Source organism: Sapajus apella, unplaced genomic scaffold, assembly GCF_009761245.1.
Source record: "Sapajus apella isolate SASKATOON/1434 unplaced genomic scaffold, GSC_monkey_1.0 scaffold2, whole genome shotgun sequence".
Taxonomy (NCBI): domain Eukaryota; kingdom Metazoa; phylum Chordata; class Mammalia; order Primates; family Cebidae; genus Sapajus; species Sapajus apella.
In genome coordinates this window covers 24,609,223-24,630,242 of record NW_022436942.1, presented here as the reverse complement: position 1 = coordinate 24,630,242, position 21,020 = coordinate 24,609,223, and the positions used below count along the sequence as shown (strand labels likewise).

General features: G+C 42.1%; 1 protein-coding gene across 13 annotated transcripts in view; it reads left to right on the top strand.

Annotated features, from left to right (window-relative positions):
• Positions 1 to 21,020, top strand: part of SCN8A (sodium voltage-gated channel alpha subunit 8) — a 211,908-nt gene that overhangs the window by 170,064 nt on the left and 20,824 nt on the right. For 8 of the 13 annotated variants that reach the window (XM_032284579.1, XM_032284605.1, XM_032284618.1 and 5 more), the window contains 6 exons: positions 2,312 to 2,485; positions 8,712 to 8,834; positions 14,711 to 14,995; positions 16,843 to 16,896; positions 17,420 to 17,557; positions 18,556 to 18,660. In XM_032284579.1, the coding sequence (XP_032140470.1) occupies positions 2,312 to 2,485; positions 8,712 to 8,834; positions 14,711 to 14,995; positions 16,843 to 16,896; positions 17,420 to 17,557; positions 18,556 to 18,660 (879 nt within the window). The remainder of the gene's footprint in view (positions 1 to 2,311; positions 2,486 to 8,711; positions 8,835 to 14,710; positions 14,996 to 16,842; positions 16,897 to 17,419; positions 17,558 to 18,555; positions 18,661 to 21,020) is intronic. The other 5 variants (XM_032284637.1, XM_032284668.1, XM_032284650.1 and 2 more) reach the window with 1 other exon arrangement.

The window sequence follows — 21,020 nt, the reverse complement described above, 5'->3', positions numbered from 1 at the left end:
AGGCCCTGAACACACAGGCTCCTCCCCTGCTGAGACTAATTATCTTGGCATTGCTTTTACTTTTATAACTGAGGGCACCTGGACAGGGTCTGGAATGAGGGAGTTGCTTGCTAGTTGGATGGTTTTGAGGACAGGAGGGACTAGAGAGATTATACACTTTCCTTTTCCTTAAGTGAAAGGTGAAGAATGCGTAATGCTGTGTTTAAAGAAGGTGGGCACATTCATGTAGGTGTGGAATCAAAGCTTAATCTGGAAGCAAAAATAAATAAATAAATAAATAAATAGCAAGGGAGAAACCCCAAATTCAATGTTAAAGATTTTGACAATGACTTGGGAAGTTTCACTGACTTGTGAGGCAGGAGAATAAGAAAAGATGAGAGAGGCAGCAGTGTGTATTAAAGACAAGCCCAAGGGTGAAGAAGACAGCTTTCATGGAAGGGACCATGAGAAGTGAGGGAAGGTTTACAGGAAGGTGTCAGGATTAAAGTAGGAGGCAGAAAAGATGGCCTGGTAGCCACCGATCTGAGTGCAGGGGAGCCAGACCACCCCACCTGCCCCTGGGTCATTTGTTGCATCAACGAGCATTCATGCAGCACTTCCTGAGATGCCTCAGAGGCACCCGAAATGACAGCATGGTCTCTGCCCTTGAGAAAAAAAAAAATCAGACTAAGGCGAGTGACTGGAGAAAGGCGTCCTGTTATTGTTTTCATTGTTATTCTTCAAATCTAGTGAACAAAAACCTAAAATAACGGAGAATATGACACATCATTTCGTTCTTCTCTTTCCCATCTCTACAAAAAAAGATTAAAGCAGTAGTGAACCAAAAGCTTTGAACTTTCTTTACTGCTCACCTTTGACAATTTTTATTTGTCATAATGATTAGGCAGAAGGTATTTGATTCAGTACATGCAGACCCTGTGCAACAGTAAGCATGAGATTTAAGAAAAGCAAAGTGAAGACACAACATTTTAGCTGTGTTCAAGAAGAAAATGTCCAAGCAGAAACTAGAATGTGGTTATGATGGGACTTCAGAGGGTGGAGATTAGGGCCCTCAGTTACATGAGATCAATCTTGGGCATCTCACATACCTTGGATTAGAGAAGGAATTTCTAACAGATGGGGTTAAAGGGAAACCTGACTTGGAAGCTGTTGCCTTTTTGATTGAGCCAAGGGGATTTATGTGTACCAAGACCCTGAGTAGGACTGTGGAACCCATCATCCCTGTCCTGCTCCCCATTGATGAAAGAGGAGCACCTGATATCCATATGCCTCCATTTTGGAAGATGAAGCTGCAGACCACCCAATTCTATTCTTCCTTCTAGAGCTATTCAGAGCAGGCACCTCCTCCCACTTGTATCACAGAGGACTTCCTCCCCACCTCCACAGGTTTTCCCATGCTTTAGGAATTCCCTCCTCTTGGCATCACACCTGTAGAGTCCACCACTCTGCAGATGGGAATGCTCACACCTCCGTATAAGGGATTATCCCATTCATGAATGCCAAAGAAAGAAAGTAGTGCTAAGATGTTCTTCACCTGGGTGTCTCCCACCCCTGTGACCCTCCACCCGTACTGTGGTGTCAAGGGGCTAAAAGGAGGAAAGGAAAGATTTTGTCATGTCTTTTATATATAGTGTTGGTGAGGATGTGGAGAAATTTAAACACTCATATGTGGCTGGTAGGAATGTGAAATGATGCAACCACTTTGGAGAACAGTTTGGCAGTTCCTCAAAAAATTAAACACAGAGTTACCATATGACTCAGCAATTCCATTCCTGGGCATATGCCCTAGAGAATGAAAACATGTCTACACAAAAACCCATACCCAGATGTTCACAGCAGCATTGTTCACAATAGAAACAACACAAAATAGAAATATCACACATGTCCATCAGCTGATGAATGATAAACAAAAATGTGGTATATCCATATATTGGATTATTACTCAGCCATAAGAAGGATAGGTGAGTGGTTGCCTAGGGCTAGGGAGTTGGGCGATTAGGGGGTGATTGCTAATGAGTATGGGGGTTCTTTTGGAGGTAATGAAAATGTTCTAAAATTGATTGTGGTGATGGATGCGCAAATCTGAATATACTAAAAGCAGTTTTAAATGGCTGAATTTTATGATATGTGGATTATAACTCAATAAAGCTGCCAAAAAATAAAAAGCCTGTTTTGTGGGGGAGTAAAGTGAAGGAGACAGGGAGCTGATAATAGGCCAGCCCACGTGGGAGAGCTGCCTGAGGATAGCAGTGCTCCATGTGGCCTGCTTGCCTTTAAGCACTATCATAGGCAGCTGCTGCCTTTCTTTTAGGCCTTCGAGGACATCTACATTGAGCAGAGAAAGACCATCCGCACCATCCTGGAATATGCCGACAAAGTCTTCACCTATATCTTCATCCTGGAGATGTTGCTCAAGTGGACAGCCTATGGCTTCGTCAAGTTTTTCACCAACGCCTGGTGCTGGCTGGACTTCCTCATCGTGGCTGTAGGTGTCTTGCTTTCTGTTTCCCACCCCTTACAGCAGGAACACAGAAATAGGGGTTTCTCTCCTTCTAATGGCAGTAGCTGCCTTGGGCCCAGGTTATAGATGGAGATGGAGATGTACGTGTGGGTAAAGTTCCTTTCATAGCACTCAGATCTTCATTTTAGGAAGGGGAACTCTGAAGTCCCTGCATTTGCTCCAGGGGGACTAACCAACCAACTCTTTAGTCTGGTGGGTTTGGCTTAACTGAGATTCAGAGATTAGGAGTGAGAAGTGGGATCACTGATCTCAAAGGCCCTTGTTATTTGGCTGGGGACAGGAAAGTTCTTGCCCCAGGCCAGCAGGACATCCTCTTTCTGTGGCCAGGAGAAGGGATGGAAGAATGAGATGGGAGCTGCTGGCACAAAGGTGGTAGTGGGATTTCCCTGGTCTCTCCTGCTGACCATTCCCATGAATGCTTCCACCCACTCAAGTCTTGATACCAGACTCATCCAAACAAGTCAGTTTATCAGGAGAGGGGCGTTCACACCGAAATAAAGTCCCCCCTTCTTCCCACATGTTGCCATTCTACAGTGATCATGAAACTTGAGAAATCCTTTTTTCCTCCAGGTTCCAAGACCATCTCCAAGGTTTGCTGGCCATGACCTCCTGTGTTTTTTTCAGGTTGGAAGCAGCATCCTCTCTAACTCTTCCTCACTCCACCAGCGCTTGTCCCTTGTTGGCTTTACCAAGGAGGATGACTGTTCTCTTATTCTGTATAATAACTGAAGCTTCTTTCTTTCAGCCAAATCAGCATTTTAAAAAAAACGATGAATGGGATTTGTAGGAGCAGGGCCTGTGGAAAATTTACTTCCTTCTGAGGGCTGTTAAGTGCCAAGAAAGTAGAGTGGTGGAGGCTAGGCTGGTCATGTAGAATGCAGGTTTCAATGGCTGCATGGTGAACTACCTGTAGAGTGCCTCTGGGATCCAGGATAGAGCAGCGTAGAAATCACTCTGATGGCAGGTGCCCAGCACTGAGCCAGTAATGATTTCTGCTCTATAAATGCATTTCCTTCCCAGTACTGTAGTTTGTAGTTTCCATGCTTAGTGATCACTTCCCAAAACTGTCACTCTGCCCCCAGTTGCATCCCCATTTCAAAAAGCCAGACTTTGGGAAATGCCTAAATGAGGTGAGGAGGCCAGCCCTGAGGGGACCAGTGTGAGACCCACCCAGCGAGAGATGTTAGCACTCCCTTCAGCAACTCTTGATAACATCCTGTGGTGGAAGGACCTGTCCCTCCCACAGACAGAAAGCTGGAGCTCTAAGACTTAAAGACTGGGCTTGAGATAAGGCCCAGAGAGCCACAGTGAGAATAGGCCAGTTCTCTTTCTAGAGAAAGGGGAAGTGCCATGGAGTCTTCATTTCACAGTAGCTCCTCAGGACTGCCTAGCATCAGGTGAGACACCTGAATTCAAACTAGTACTCCCAGCTGCCTGGAGAGGCTGTGATTTGAAACAGAGCTTCCCCACCATGACCTACCCTCTCACAGGAACACATTCTTCCTCTTCTCCCTAGGTTGAGCTACCCAGAATTTGAGGCTATCCATCAGGCACCCCACATGACCCTACTAAACAAATAAGCTGCTAAAGCACTAACAGTCCCACACATTAGCATTTAATTATGTTTCGAGATGAGGTCTTACTCTGTAACCCAACCTTGAGTGCAGTGGTGCCGTCTCTGCTCACTGCAGCCTCTGCCTCCTGGGTTCACACGATCCTTGCACCTCAGCCTCCCAATTAGCTGGGACTACAGGCAAATACCACCACACCTGGCTAATTTTTGTATCTTGGGTAGAGATGGAGTTTCATCGTGTTCCCCAGGCTGGTCTCGAATTCCTTGGCCTCCCAAAGTATTGGGTTTACAGGCATGAGCCACTGTGCCCAGCCAGCATTTATTTTGCAAATACTTTTATGACTTTTTATACAACGTGAAAGGGGGTAAAAAGCTTAGGACAGGCATGCAGCCAACTGACACTAATTCATAAGCCCCTCTAGCTTTGTGGAAGTTGCTGGATCATTACATTGCTGTGGTGCCTAACTGGCTCCTGTGAAGACCTCTGTGCCAGTTATTAGTAAACAACATAACCGAATGCCATTATCTGTGTAGAATTCCTCTAGAAGCAATATGGAGAAATTCAGGGATAAGACAAGCATGGTCCCAGCTTCTGGGGAGCTGACTCTAGCTTCCACAGCAACTGTGGCCTGATTTCAGGCTTGTGCTAGGTAGGGGTAGAGCCCCAGGCCATCACAGTGGCTCCACTGGCTGCCACTTTTGAGTTGTAGATGGACGATAAGTCTTGGACTGTCACCTGAACAGCTGGAACTGCTGGACTTTTTGGTGTCCATTTGAGAAAAGTATCTGGTTTCTTTGGCATTTTAGAATATCCAGCAGGTTAGGTCCTAGCTTAGTACCATCCACTGGTGACTTGATTTCTGAGTCTGTTATTCATCACATTTGTTTCCCTAATTGATTTTCATTCTTCCTTGTTGCCCCTTAAAGCTGTCAGTACTTTTCATAGGCATGGGATTATCCAGATGACTTCCAAGGTTAATTCTTTTTGTTTATAAGCCATATGCGTTCCCAAACAAGAAAAACATTCTGTTTTCCCAGGTCCTTGGCTGCATTGGAGATCATGTCCTGTAAAAGAATTTTGTCATCTTTTCCCCAGGACATTTATCCCACCACATGTAGAGATTAGCAATCCTGTCAGTTCCAGAGATGGGGGCTTGCAGAGACCACTTGCCTCATCCTGAATTCAGACTGCTGAAAACGTTCTTCATTTGAAAATATTCACATCATTTTGGAAAAGTCACCTAATATCTTTCCTCCTTTTTTTCTAGCCTGCAACCACAGATGCCCTGAATTTTTTTATTTTTAAAATTTTTTTAGATAGGTCTCACCCTGCTGCCCAGGCTGGAGTGCAGTGACACAATCATGGCTCACTGTAGCCTCAAGCAGCCTTCCCACCTCCGCCTCCTGACTAGCTGGGACTACGGACATGTGCCATGGTGCCTGGCTTGATGCCCTGAATTTGATGTCTCCTCGATTCCTTTTTTTTTTTTTTTTTTAGGTTTGATTCTTTCGTTAAAAAGTACTTTAATCAATGTTAGGATTATCTCCAGCAAGGGCTTAACAGAGACTTGGAGGATTATAAGAGAGCCCTCAACTGCTAAAGAATAACCCAGATAAGACTCTTATTGATCCTGTCCTGGGCCAGATTAGTCAGCTGAGTAACAGCTTATCTCTCAGCAACATTTAGAGCCAGCCACTGAATTGGCCTTTAGACCTCCTCCTTCATTCTCCACACTGTGGACCTATTTGTTATCAGATAAGTCAGCTACCCTGAAGAGCTGGGATCTGCTTACCTGTGGTACCTATAGCCACTCAAAACTTAGTTTCTTGCAATCTTTACCTGACAAAATTTCATAAGATGAAGCTGACCCAAGGGACTGTTGAGCTCACGTACTTGGTTGAGAAAGGATAGCTTCCCTTCAGATATACCTATTGAGGCATCATGAAGTATCTGGCAACTTTCAATTATTTTGGAGTTAAAAGTTGGCTGACACCTCCATATAAATTCTTACTGATAATGATGGATGGATGGAGAGAAAGGGATTGTTTGGTGCTACTGTGTTCTAGATAAGGCATTTGTGGCCCTTATTTTAGGCAGGCATTGAATTCTGGACCATCTGCCTTTCACAGAAAATCAGGGTAACTTAATAGGGCAACATTTACTTCCAGATTTGCTTTGGACACTGCCCAGGGCTTCAGAGAAAATACTTACACTGATGGATTATGAGCACATGCATAGATCAAGGTTCATACCCCCCTTTTTATTTTTTATTATTTTTTTTTGAAATGGAGTTTTGCTTTTATTGCCCAGGTTGAAGTGCAATGACACAATCTCTATGCACTGCAACCTCTGCCTCCCGGGTTCAAGCAATTCTCCTGTCTCAGCCTCCCAAGCAGCTGGGATTACAGGCATGTGCCAGCATGCCCAGCTAATTTTCTTTTTGTATTTTTAATGGAGACATGGCTTCACAATGTTGTCCAGGCTAGTCTTGAACTTCTGACCTCAGATGATCCACCTGCCTCGGCCACAACATCCAGCTGTACCCATTTTTAAATCAAAACCTTTAAACCAGCTCATTCTGACCCTTGGTAGGTCATTGACCTTCCACTTCTTCCCCCTGCCAGTCATGCTGCTTAATTATAAATATCTTCATTTTTTTTTAAAGTGTGTGTGTGCAATTCACAGACACAGGATCAAAGAATTAAAGCCATAGGATACAGATAAAAAGCAGCAAATGAAACTAAGTTATAGATTGTTTCTTTTTATCCTCTCTAAAATTTTTTTTTAAAATACCAATTTAAGTAAGCTAAGCTGATCTGCAACCACCACTTCCCAGTAGGAAGAATTTAAGAGCCACTGATGGAAATATCTTAACCTATCCTAGAATTTGTGTTGTAAGAAACCCAGAACCCAGCCAGGCATGTGGCTCAAGCCTGTAATCCCAGCAGTTTGGGAAGCCAAGATGGGTAGATCACCTGAGGTCAGGAGTTTGAGACCAGCCTGGCCAACACGATGAAACTTTGTCTCTACTGAAAATACAAAATTAGCTAGGCATGCTGGCACATGCCTGTAATCCCAGCTTCTCACCCAGGAGTCTAAGGCAGGGAGAATTGCTTGAACCCTGGAGGCGGAGGTTGCAGTGAGCCAAGATTGCGCCATTGCGCTCCAGCCTGGGTGACAAAGTGAGACTTTGTCTCAAAAAAAAAAAAGAAACCCAGAACCCAAACATTCTGGAGTTTGACTAACTAACAGTATTTTTAGATCTGCTCTCCTCTGAAGAGCTCTGTAACTCTCAGCTCAGGCCCAGGCAGGCATAAATAGTTAGCATGGTGTTGAGGAAGCGTTGTGGTAACTGCTCTGAGAGCTCTGGTAGAACAAGGTAAGTTTGCTTCTGGAAGAACAGGAAAGTGTTGGACCATGTGTCTAGGCCTGGAGGTCTGCAGGCTTTTTCTCCCTGGTACAGCAACATACTCAACTCTGGATTGTCCAGACACTGATAGTCCTGTTGGAATGTTGTGTAACCTGCCCACTGGGGACGTGACCTGTCTGTAGAAGAAAAAGCACTGGCTTGAGAGTCAGGCAGTGAAGGTTATTAATCCTGGCTCTAGGACTGCCAATGTGACCCTGGGCAAAACTTGTGTACAGGTCTCAATTTCCTCATCTATCAAATAAAATTAATTTTTTCCCAAGAATTCTTCTAGCTGTTATTCTAGTGATGATAGTTATAAAAGATTGACATGGAAATGACAGACCTGAGGCTAATTCATTTTGGACTGTTCTGGAAGGAAAGAATGAGAATTATAAGGAAAAGTATGGATTCAGTTGTCCAGACTCACCCAAGTTCCTGTGGCCATGGAGGGGTACTGGTTATAGTTAAAAGTCAGAAGGATTATTATAGTTAAAAGTGAGAGATAGAAGGATGTAGTTAAAAGATAGATAGAACTTACTTAAGTGAGTTCTCATGGAGCCACAATTCTTCTTGGGAGCTGCAAAGTCAGCCATGGTACTTACTGAATGTTTTCATTGTTGTTGATGTCATGACGCATCAAATTCTCAAACAAATGGTTTTTTGTCAACCAGGAGTAAGAGAGTTTGTCCCTGTTGGAAAGCCAATGGTGAATGAGCTGAGGAGGGGGCAGCTTGTGTGGAGTATGTGTATTTATCTGTATTCTTTTCCATAGGTACCATTAAATTTGTCTGGCTTAATTTAATGGGGACTTCTGGGACCTGCAGAGACTGTAAAGGGCGAGGGTAAGGCTCTTGTCATCTGTTCAGGCTCCTCTCCTTCCAGTGGAACTTCCTCACTCTCTCCCTCTCCCGTCAGCCTCTCCCCTTTTCCAACTTGTGTGTATGTTCTACTGCCTTCTCGATTTTCTCTTCCCTCTGTGTTTTTTCTTCTGCCTCTCAACCACCTTTCCTTCCAGGTCGTTTGAGTCAAGTTGAAGTAGGCAGCTGGTGTTACCCACTTCCTCTACCTGGGGGGCCCAAACTGTGTCTTCAGTGCTAGGGGCTTTATTCTAACACTCTGGAACCTCTGTTTTCTTTTCTTTTTTTTTCTTTTTCTTTTCTTTTTGTTACCTTTTTTGTTTTTGTTTTTCTCTTCTGTTTCTGTGTAGGTCTCTTTAGTCAGCCTTATAGCTAATGCCCTGGGCTACTCGGAACTAGGTGCCATAAAGTCCCTTAGGACCCTAAGAGCTTTGAGACCCTTAAGAGCCTTATCACGATTTGAAGGGATGAGGGTAAGATACTAAGAGCAGCTGATCCTTCTGCATGCCAGTGGAAACTGTTTAAGCATGCTAGAACTGATCACATGGTGGAAAGATCATTCAAACACGAATTCTGTGATGCAGCTGCTGATTTGATCCTCCACTCTCTCCCCCGCACCTGCCCCATGCAAAGGGGAATTGCGTTAAGCTGCCTCATCACATTAATATTGGCCCCACCCCCAACAACATGCCATCGCAGAACATGTTAACATTGGCTATTCTCATTTGGCCTGGCTTACCTGTAGCACTCGGGGCGGCTTTCTGGGCTGTTGATTTAATAGGGAGAATCACCAGGTGCAAAGAAGGGGAATTGTAACCCACAGACCCACTGAAAAGCACAGGCTTCAGGCAGGGAGAGTGCTGTGTAGGGGCATCAGCCAGGTGGGGACTGTGCCCTTGGGGTCACTGAGAAAGCAGCTGAGAATGGGCTTGAAGACATGGTGGCAGGCCTGGGATTGGGGAATGGAGCAGAATTTGGCATGGCCCTGGGAGAAGAAATGCTTTTCTTTCTATTCGGATTCCTCTTATTGCACCTTGTTGTTCTCAGCCCAGTCCCATAAGGACTGGCAGCCTCTGTCTGATAGCAAAGCTTTTTTCCTCACCCCCAACCCCTCTGCCCATGCTGTATGGTCCCCTAACACTGTCAAAACGACAACCAGGTATGATGCTAGATAACTGAATATCAGCTAGTTCTGAAATTTCTTAATACCTCCTATTCCTGCTTTGGTGATACTCCACCCAAAACAGTACAAGGTGTTGTCACCCTGCCAACTTAGAAACAAGGTGCCCTCTTGGTGCCATTTTCTTGTCTCTTTTGGTTTAAATAATTGTGCATGTGTGTGCATGCATACGCACGCGCACACACACACAGACATACCCACACTAAAAAGTCAATTTCTTAAAATCAAAGGGGCAACTGGCTTTGGTGGTAATAGTTGTCCTGTGGTGATCAGAGAGAGGTCTGTTATACTTAACGAGACCAAGAAAACTCGCGTCAATTCAGATGTTGAATACATGCAGGAGAGCAAACCAGAGGATATATTTTTAAATGTGCAAACATCAGAATGTAGGAATAAAAATTAAACTGTTACAATAGTCTACATGAAGCAAGACTGATTGGAAAAACTAGATACCAGGACAGTGCTGCTTCATTCATTCCTCATCTGTGATCCCTGGCTGTTATTCCATGAAGCCACCCACAGTTGTATAAGAAGATGAAAACTTCACTGGGACTTGGGAATTTTATTATGTTAATTTATCCCGAAAAATGCTTTTTGCAACAAATTCATGTGTCTTCTGTAGCACAGTCACAGTTTGGTTTACTAAATGTAAGCTTTCTGCAACCCTTCTGAAACCATCTGCAGGAAGGGCAGTTCCACAGTAGTGTAAATTTATTTTAATTTTTTTTAACTTGGGATTTTAAGTCTTGTCCCACAGATAAGAGAGGTTTTAGAATGTGTGCAATAAGGTCATTGCTATGCTCAGGCTAAATTTAGGAAGAGAGTTTATTACACAAGATTCAGTGGTTTAGACAGCCACGGTGTGGTTGAAAATGTGGTTAAAATGCTCTTCTCTGCTCCCTCTACCTTTGCACGTTTTCCAGAGGGAGCTAGTTAAATGTTTTAATAAGTCATACTAGTTTTGTTATAAAGTTGATGATCCACTTTGGTGACTGCAAAACTGAGGACAAGATGCAACCAAAAGAAGTCCACTGAAGACAGTACTTGCAGCATTGTACCTGAGCTCCTCCGAGTCCCCTTGAGATGATCCCTGATCTCCCAAAAGGAGATTGGTAATACCTGAAGAAACCCTCCCCACCCCTACCCCTCACAAAAGAAATGCTCATCTGACCCATCTGATGCTTGTTACTAACTCTTTCCATCTAGATGCTCATTACTGTCCGTCCTGTCCCAGGCAGACAGAAGTAGTCCTCATGGCCGCTGATGCCAGTTTGCTGAGGCCGTTACTTGAATAACCTGGATGCGGGAGCCATTTTGGTAGCTGCATCTCCTCCCTTTAGTTGGCCCTTCTTTCTCTACCTTTCCTGGACCCTCAGTTTCCAGTTCCCCAAAGTCTTGTGCTTGTCAACTTGAAAGTACTTTAGGAGCCTGGAGGTCCCAAATGCATAATCAGAACAGTAGATAATTTTATTTGAAAAGCATTACGATGTTTTAAGTGAAAAGCATCAAGGTTTTTTTTGTAAGATAATATGGGCAAGGACAAGTTTGAACCCAAAGCTGGAATTTAAAACAATTAATGTGCAGTGAGGGAAGCTTTGGAATAAGAGTGTGCCATCTCATTTGGTTGACTCCAGACAACTAACAAACAGTATTGACCATGGCTGATTGGGCAGGTGAAAAGGGATCAGGAATCCATTCCTGCCCTGTGGGCTTCCCAGCCCTTCTGTGGAAGAGAAACTGCAAGAAAAAGATTGGATCTGACTAAGCTTATAGTAAGTCCCCCAGTAAGAAACAAAATTAGATACACATGTTTTATTTAAATGTCATTTTTCTATGGCGCATTTTTAAAAATTCTTTGGTTTTGGTTCTTCTATATGCCAACACTTTAGAGATTACCTTTAGAATATTTTAAATGAGAAACCTTTATAAACTGAACACCATCCATGCAGATGGGCTCAACTGTCACTGTGCTGCTCATATTATAGACTCAGAGCTTCATTGAGAGGGAACATATGACCCAAGCCTGTCCTGGAACACTGATTTCAGTCCCCTGTCCTTCCTCAAACCAAAGACCAGGAAAACTGAAGTACTCATGCTATAGGCAAAGGAATACTTAATGTAGTTCTTTGCTTTTCTCTCCTCCATAGTAATCTTCATTTAAAGATTTTGCTGTGCTATTGAATTTTTGAGGGTATATAATATTAGTGCCATGAAACATGCATGCATTTTTGTTGATTGTCAGTACATAGTTGTCCATTAAAGCCATGTTCCCTCTGCCAGATATTAAAAGCTAGCTGACAGATTTTATAGTATTTAATAACCAACAGTAATGTCCAAGACATGATAGAGAAGACAAAAATATTGTAAGAATTCATGTCCATTGGAATTTTCTCATCAATTAAGTGGGATTTGTGTCAGTTGCTAAGTATAAACTTCCACTGAAAAAATTAACTTTTTATAGATTACTAAAATCTAGCTTTGAGTGATATTTCCATGTCTAGTTCTTAACAATAATAGATTTTGTGATAATTAAAGGCAATGTAGAATAACTCGTGTAGAGAAGAGAAGATCAAATTCATTAAGTGACTACCAATGGAAATTTGAATTATCATTTATGATATATCTTTAGTATGAGAGTTCAAAATAAGAAATATGATCTCTTCCCAGTGGTTGCTGAGAATAACAGCACAATGATCATTTTACATATAGAGCACAGTTAAATAGTTTCTACTTAACATATTGCAGCTTATCAGCTAATGTTCACAGCAAGAAAGAATTATTAGTAAATTTAATCAACTCTGGGCTGGGCACAGTGGCTAAAGCCTGTAATCCCAAAATTTTTGGAGGCTGAAGTGGGCAGATTACTTTGAGGTCAGGAGTCCAAGAGCAGCCTGGCCAACATGGCAGAACTCCGCCTCTACTAAAAATTCAAAAATTAGCTGGGTGCAGTAGCACCCACCTGTAGTTCCATTTACTGGGGAGGCTGAGGCAGAAGAATCTCTTCAACCCAGGAGGTGGAGGTTGCAATGAGCCAAGATCACACCACTGCACTCCAGCCTGGGCAACAGAGTGAGAACCTGTCTCAAAAAAAAGTAAATAAATAAAAATTTTAAAGTAAATTTAATCAACTCTGCTTCCTGTTTTATTCATAAAACTAAGATAAAAAGTTTTTCTGTGGTATGATTACAGTACACTTACATCTTATAAAACTTTGGATTTTATAGGATTTTACATCGTATCAGAGAATAAGGCTCAGTGAATATTTGTGTATATTGATTCATTTGATCAGATGAATAAATACATAAAATTTTGTATATATTTTATGAGAATAAAAGTTCAACGAGATGACTAGTTAATTTTTCTTCCCTGTGGTAAACATTAACTCATATTTAACTGTAACACATAGTATGTAGGACGGATTAGACTGGGTTTGAGTAGAAGCTTAAGATCATTCTCTGCATAGTCAGAAGAGTTCCAGAGGAAGTAGGTTCTGAACTGAGATTAAAAAGCAACATGGCTAGGTTTCAAGTCTTTGGGGCCTACTTCCTGTGCCACATTTGTAATGGTCTAACAGAAGGTCATGATCTCACACCTAAGTTCTGCTGTGAAATGCTGTCACATAAACTTGAGCTTTTGAATCTTTACATACTCTACTCCCTTATTGTTTGAGAAATTATTTTTCCATTTGTGGATCATCCTCCTTTTGCCTGTTCTTTTGCACATTTCATTGCTTTTTGGTGCTCCCACCAAAGGGTGAGCAACTGTAGAATGAGGAGGTAAATTCAAATCTGAGTACGTGACAAATTTGGTAATTTAAATACATATGAATATCATTCTCCAAAATAACGTTGAAGATTTTCCAGATTTCAGATATCCTGGCTTTCCTTGCTCAAAGTAATAAACAATTAACAAATTAATAAACATTTTATACTAATGATAGAGCTGTCAGATCTAGAAGAGATTTCTTGGTCTAAGAATTAAGAAATAACTGCCTCTCAGTCTAAAGGCCTTCATATGTGAATTGGAGAAACACAAAATGAATATTTTAATCTAAAAGGAAGAGTGACTCCTTAGCAGAAGAATATCATTGCATTTTTTACGCAAGATAGAGCAGGTAGCTCTAATCAGCCACATGTCCTATTGAGTGACAATGCAGTCTAAGGCAAAACCAGAAGATAAGGAAAACCTAAACCCTAAACTAAACTGTATGCTACTATGACTTATACTGTAAAGCAAAATAAAAGTTTAAAACAACCCAGAAACTTTGATCCCTCAGGGGTTTTTTTCCTTTGCTTTTTTTTTATTCCTGAGCTTACTCTAGTTAGTGACTTTTAATAATATGCCAATTTTTAAGTTTCAAGAGCAGTGATGATCTAACCCAAAACTCTCTTAAAAAACTTTTAAGTCATCCCTATTTCTAATACGTTGTGATGATTAGAGTCAAGCCCTGGAATGAGCAGAGAGACAACAGCATTAGCCAAGCAGGGAGCGACTCTGATTTAAAAGCCTACAAAATCAGAATAAAAACGCTGAAGAAGAATAATGAACCTTGAGTGAAAAGCACATCTGTTCATATTTTATTTTATACTGTTTGGTAGAGGGAATATAGCTTTTTTTTCTTGAGCCTGCAAAATATGCATGCTCAGCTATTGCCTGAAATAAGATAACTGGCCTTGCGTAGTCATAAAAGAGACGTTATGTACTGTTAACTGGTTCTCTATTAACCACAACGGGTAGTTCTGTGTGATTGTGAACAATCATACCGTGTTTTGCAGAGGGGGAATGTCTGTTGAAAGGCAACTAGCAAACTGAAAGTTACTCATATTTCCCCATTGGGCATATTTTATGAATTGAGGAGAAGGGAGAGTGGACTAAGAAATAATTTTTCAGCCCCAGGCTGATGCATAGGAAAGAAGACCTAGGTCATCTTGGCTGGGGAATTTGTGTTAGCCAAAATAAAGATGAAACTTTTTAAAATTCCTTCAATATAGTCCTAGACTTAGAAATTTTTGGTCCTACTTGTCAGTCTGTCCAGTTACTCTAATTCCAAAGGGAATGTAATGTTTCCATACAGAACAAGCCACACAATGTCATTCCCCTCCTGGAAATCAAAAAATGTGCTTGCTTCCATTTCCACCCAACACTCAGCAACCTCCCCTTCCAATGCAGGTGGTGGTGAATGCCTTGGTGGGCGCCATCCCCTCCATCATGAATGTGCTGCTGGTGTGTCTCATCTTCTGGCTGATTTTCAGCATCATGGGAGTTAACCTGTTTGCTGGAAAGTACCACTACTGCTTTAATGAGACTTCTGAAATCCGATTTGAAATTGAAGATGTCAACAATAAAACTGAATGTGAAAAGCTCATGGAGGGGAACAATACAGAGATCAGATGGAAGAACGTGAAGATCAATTTTGACAATGTTGGGGCAGGATACCTGGCCCTTCTTCAAGTGGTAAGTAATGTTTTGTTTTGTTTTGTTTTTTTCAGTTCTGTGAAATTCAGGCAGCTAGCACAAATCCCATTAGGCTTCTTCTCAGCCCTGCTTCTAGAATCAGGATTATTCTCAGTCAGTCCAAGAGAACAGTGTTGTTCCCCAAACCAGTTTCAGAGAGACACTTTTCCTGAGTATTCTCTGACTTCTACCAGATCTCATGCAAAGGAAATCTCTCATTGTGCTCAGGAGCAGAGAGCTGTGCCCAGCAACAAATAAAGATTCCTGCAGTGTAATAAAGTGGCAGAGAAATCACTTTCCCTTCCCGGGTCAGAGAGTGCAGTTAAAGAGAAGGGCAAAAAAAATCAAGAAGATAAGCCCATAGAGAAAAAAGTATGGCAATTGTGATGGAGCAAAATAATCATACATACTCACTACATTCAAGTTAACTTAGGGAAAAACCATGGCAGTGCCTTGGTGCCACGTTCACGTTAGCTTCACCCCAGAGAAAGATATCAGATTACTGTATTACAGAAAGGAAGGATTTAACTACCTAGATAATTATCTTTTGCCTAATTTTATTTCTTCCTGCTTAGTTTTCACTTCCTCTCTCACCAATGTTTTGGAATGTGTGAGAAGACAATACAATGCAGAGAAAGTTCATAGGCTTTGAAATCAGACTTATATAGATTTGAACCACACTCTGATATTTACTGAATATGTAACTTTGAACAAATTATTCAACCTCTCTCTCTGTTTCTTCATCTGTTAAATATAGAAAATGATACCTTGCATTGGTTAAGAGAATTTGTGATTTTTTAAAATTTCTTAGCACAATGCCCAGCACATAACCATGCTAAATAATGGAAATTGCTATTAAATATTTTTGTTACTATATTGCCATGCCTATATCATACAGTTCTTGGGAGACTAACTGCAATAACACAGATAAAGCTCTTAACCTAACCTTACATATAGTAGACACTCACTGTCAACTCATAGTAGAAGGCAAAGTTCATGGAATGAACTAGTTTTTCCTACCCCAAAGCTTTTTTGCTGTTCTATCCCAGTTCAAGAAATTGGACGCACGAATTCAATCAGAATTGGAGCCGCTCCAGAAAACCAGTGCATATTAACAAGCCAGTCATATATGGTAGTCACAGAGTCCCTGCCATATGCAAGATGCTGTGCTTGACAGTACAGTACTAGGGCCATCAGATGAATAAAGACCTTCCTATGCCCTGAAAAAACTTAGAATCTGGTTGAGTAAGTAAAACATGGAGAATGGTACAGTGATAATCCATATTTGTTTCCAAAATCAGGCTAGATATAGTAGACTGAAGGAGTAGAGTTGGGAAGGGACTGTCAAAGATAAAGCTGGTATTGCCACTGCATAGGCTACACATGTGTATATTAGTAAAGGGTAAGTCTGATCTTTGTTTTTTTTTTTTTTTAATGCAACTATGGGTTTTTCAGACCCCTATCGCTTAACACCTTTTAAAGAACTGATTCCTCAGTGGAATGGAGTGCTAAGTTCTCAGCCTTTTCAGGAGATTCCTGTCATTTGCTCATAAAAGTTTTCTCTAACTTTAGGCAGGCTTCTCAGGCCCATGTTTTTAAGTCCTTTTGTAAAGTCTTAATCCAGTTACCATTTTCAACATGTTTATTTGCCATACTTTTGTTGTTATTTTCAGGGACAAAGCCTCCTTGGGACCTATAGTAACAGAAAATTCTGAGTCCAAGGGAGGCTGCACCCAAACCCCCATTCTGTGTTCTCACTGAACCTAAGCCTGGCCTTTGGGACCCCTGCCTAGACTCCCATCCACTCCCTTAATAGGCACAGTCTAATGACTGCCTCTGTTTGCCAGGCAACCTTCAAAGGCTGGATGGACATCATGTATGCAGCTGTAGATTCCCGGAAGGTAAGGATGTACATGGCGAAAATACAGCCTTCTCAGATGGTTGGAAAACAAGTAGGTTGTTAGATCCCACCAAGAAAGAGGAAGGAACGGGGGATGGAGGAGTTGTCATTTCTCTTGGAACATTTGTTGCTTGTTTTATTGATTATAGATCATTTTCCTCGACTCAGTATGTCATCACTCTCTTACATTGGCCCCCAATGATTAGAGTGTTGATTTTTACATGGCCCCAGGGAAGCTGTCTATGCTTCAATCCTGCTTCATAGCAAAAGTATGGCTCCTAGCAGACAGCCCACCCTCCCTGTGGCCTCATGATTTGCATGTTGTCCACATGAGTCAGAGGAGGGCTAGCGCCCTCTCAAGGCAGGACATGCCAGCGTAGAGAAGGAGGCAGGTAGAAAGAATCTAGGGCTCTCCCACCCCAGCATGTTCAGCAGCTCAAATGGTCAGTTATGGCTGATGGCCTTGGCATATCAAACTCCAAACTAGGAGCTGATTCTCTTCCTTTTATCCTGTCCTTTGACAGCCTGATGAGCAGCCTAAGTATGAGGACAATATCTACATGTACATCTACTTTGTCATCTTCATCATCTTCGGCTCCTTCTTCACCCTGAACCTGTTCATTGGTGTCATCATTGATAACTTCAATCAACAAAAGAAAAAGATAGGTCTCCTCCCCTCATTGCCAGTGGCTGGAAGTCAGCCCAGATAAGGGGCACCTTTGTCCCTTTTCTCTAGAAAGAAAATGTCCCTCTTTCTTTCTCTACAATCCATATTGTCAGCTCACTGTGACCCTGACCACCATGTACATTAGCCCCAACCTACTCTCTGTTTTGGGGGCTGGATTTTGCAGCACATAGTTTACCACACTTAACTAGCAGTCCTTTATTCTTGAGGCCTATTACTGCTCTTGGTCTCCCACCAGAAGCAGGTAGGTCAGAGAGTACAGTCTAGCAACAGAAATGAAAAGGAAAGAAGCAGTTGAATAACTATTACAAGAAGTAAAAACTCTCCAGATTTGTGGTTATCTGTGTCAGTCCCTGAGCACTGGCAAATTGGGATTTGAGAGACCGTCCTTGGAAAATTCACTTCCTTACTTGTTCTAGATGGTTAACAAGTTTTAAAAAGCCGATTGGAAAAATTGCTCTTGTTACTCATTTTGTAAGTCAAGTCTATCCCAGCATACTCCAGGAAACCCTCCAAATTGCTTTCTTGCACCAGAATTTCTAAATTTTGAGTATCATCTAAAATAAATTGGCTATTTGCTAGGACATGAAGATCTTTTTATTCTAAAATGTTTTTTCTAGAATGTATCAGGAAAGCAGGCCCTCAAAAAAATGAGACTGTGAAATATGACTGCCTTCAAAGTCATTCCTCTCAAGTTTACCCTTTCATGAGGGTCTATAATTGGATAGTCTATTTCCTTTCTACCTCGGGACTGGCAGATCTTAGAAATCCTGAGCTAAAAACAAAGGCAGGGGTCTCTTTAGAGCTGAATGATTATCGCAGGTCTACCCCATCTTGGGACAGCTACTAGCTACGCTGTCTTTTGCAAAGGAAAGCATAGGTCTCCCCTCAGTTCTCAAAATTGAATCTTAGGTCCAAACCCATAGCATGTTGAGAGCCAGTTGTAATTGTCTGTTTTCTTCTTCCCTCCTTTACTTTGGAGGTCAGGACATCTTCATGACTGAAGAACAGAAGAAGTACTACAATGCCATGAAAAAGCTGGGCTCAAAGAAGCCACAGAAACCTATTCCCCGCCCCTTGGTAAGTGCATTGTGTGGGCTGAGGGCTTAGTGAGAACTCATATTAAAAAAAAAAAAAAAAAAAAAAAAAGCACTTCTAGGGTTACTGCAAAGGAAGAAAAAGGTAAGCGATTGGCTGCTTTGTGCCTGATCCTTTCCTCACCAACCATCCAAAAGACCTGAAGAGATAGCAGAAGAACAGGGATTAAGAAATGGGGTGGCTTTTACATCAGTCCTTGACATATCCTCTGAGCCTTCCTTGGGCAGCCTCCAAGAATCACCATGTGAATGAACCACATTGGCTTTGGCTCTGGTAGAGATGGTTTTAGAGACATCCAAAAATCAACAGGAGAAAATGAAATGAAGTTGCCCTCTTTCCCACCAGTTCAAGGTAGAAGTTGGTCACGATTTTTTCAGCTTCTCTCTGCTCATTAAGTATGTCTTTGCAGGATGTGTCTAGAAACTAAAATCATGCTTCTGGCTATTTGTGGGAGCAGAAAAGGATAAAACTATGAGTCTGGTGCCCTGATTCTCTCTCTTGAGCTGAGCCTTTTGTAAAACAGATTTGGGGGCTAAGATTCTGCTTCATTGTGCCATTGGTGGTTGTCTTTTTTCAGAGAAGGGGAAGGAGATGCCCTGTTTGTGATTCCATATATCCAGTTGGGTGGGACATTACCCCCAAAAGCCAGGCCCAAAGTTCCTTCTTCTATAACTTCCGTTTAGCAACTTTAAAAAACAGAAACAACAACAAAAACAGCAGAACCTTTAATACAAAAGCTTCCCTGGCAATTTAATTTGTAGAAATAAACATAGAGTGACTATGTTTGCATCAAGAGTTATGGTTCCAGAGTGCTTTCTCCCCTCAACCCCACACGCTGCACGTGGCACATCTACCGCATCAGCTTTTGAAGGAAAAGAAATTCTAGGGCTTTGTAGAGCAGATTGAAAACCACCAAGTTAAAGCAATCCTGAAAATAAGCACCAGCCCAAGTACCTAGGTACTTAAACAAACAAAAAATCTAGGAATCTTAAGAAAGAGAACAGTTTTTTTTAGTCTTTGATGTTAAGGCTTCATTTTGTGAGAGAAATGGGACTAAGGGGGAATAGAAAATGGTTAACATTTCTGAAGTGCTGTTTAGTACTTTACGTATGAGAACCTGAGCATGATTTTCTTCCACGTTAAAATATAGTAACTTCCAGCCTAGGCAACATAATGAGACCCGTCTCTACAAAAGAATTTTTATAAAAATTAGCTGGGTGTGGTGGTGCGTACCTGTGGTCCTCACTATGTAGGAGGTAAGAGAACTGCTTGAGCTTGGGAGGCCAAGGCTACAGTGAGCCATGACTGTGCCACTATACTCCAGCCTGGGCAATAGGGAGAGACCCTGTCTCAAAAACTACAAAATAAAATAAAATATAAAATATTAATGTAGGAAACATTAATAAAGTGTGATTAACATTCATTTAGCAAATGTTTATCAGTCTTCACTGTGTACCAGGTACTAAACATAATGTGATAAACAAAAGGTAGACACCGCTGTCATGGAGCTTATAATAGCTGGGGAGATAGATAATAAGGAAGCAAACAGCCACAATAGAATGTGGAAGACTGTGAGAAAAAAATTAACTGGAGGGCTATAGTGGTGGATCTGCTTTAATATAGTAGTCAGAGCATCACTAAGGAGAGTCTACTTGAGTGGATGAGAAGGAACCAGCTGGGCATGGTGGCTACTATTGTAATCCCGACTTGGGAGCCATAGGCAGGCAGATCACTTGAGCCGAGGAGTTCTAGACCAGCCTGGGCAACATAGTGAAACCCCATCTGTACAAAAAAAAAAAAAATTAGCCAAGCCTGATAGCACACCTGTAGTCCGAGCTACTCAAGAGGCTGAGGTGGGAGGATGGTGTGACTCCAGGAGGTCAAGGCTGCAGAGGATGTGGTAAGCTATATCGTACCACTATACTCCAGCCAGGGGGTGAGAGCAAGACCCTATCTCAAAAAAAATGAGACAGAAGCAAAGAGCTGGGGAAAGAGATTCCTGGCAGAGTACACAAGACCCCAGAAGCAGAAAACTGTGGCCGTGGAGCAGTGAGGCAGAGGAGGGACATTGATGAGCAGAGTCAGACTGTGCCAGGTGTCTCCCTGTAAGCCAGGTTAACGATAGGGATTGTGTTGCAAGCCCAGTGAGAAGCTCTTGAAAGGTTTTAAGTAGGGGAATGATGTGATCCATTTGTTTTTTGTTTTGTTTTGTGTTTTGAGGCAGTCTCTCTATCACCCAGGCTGAAGTGCAGTGGCATCATCTCAGCCCACTGCAACCTCCACCTCACAGGTTCAAGCAATTCTCATACCTCAGCCTCCCAAGTAACTAGGAACACAGGTGC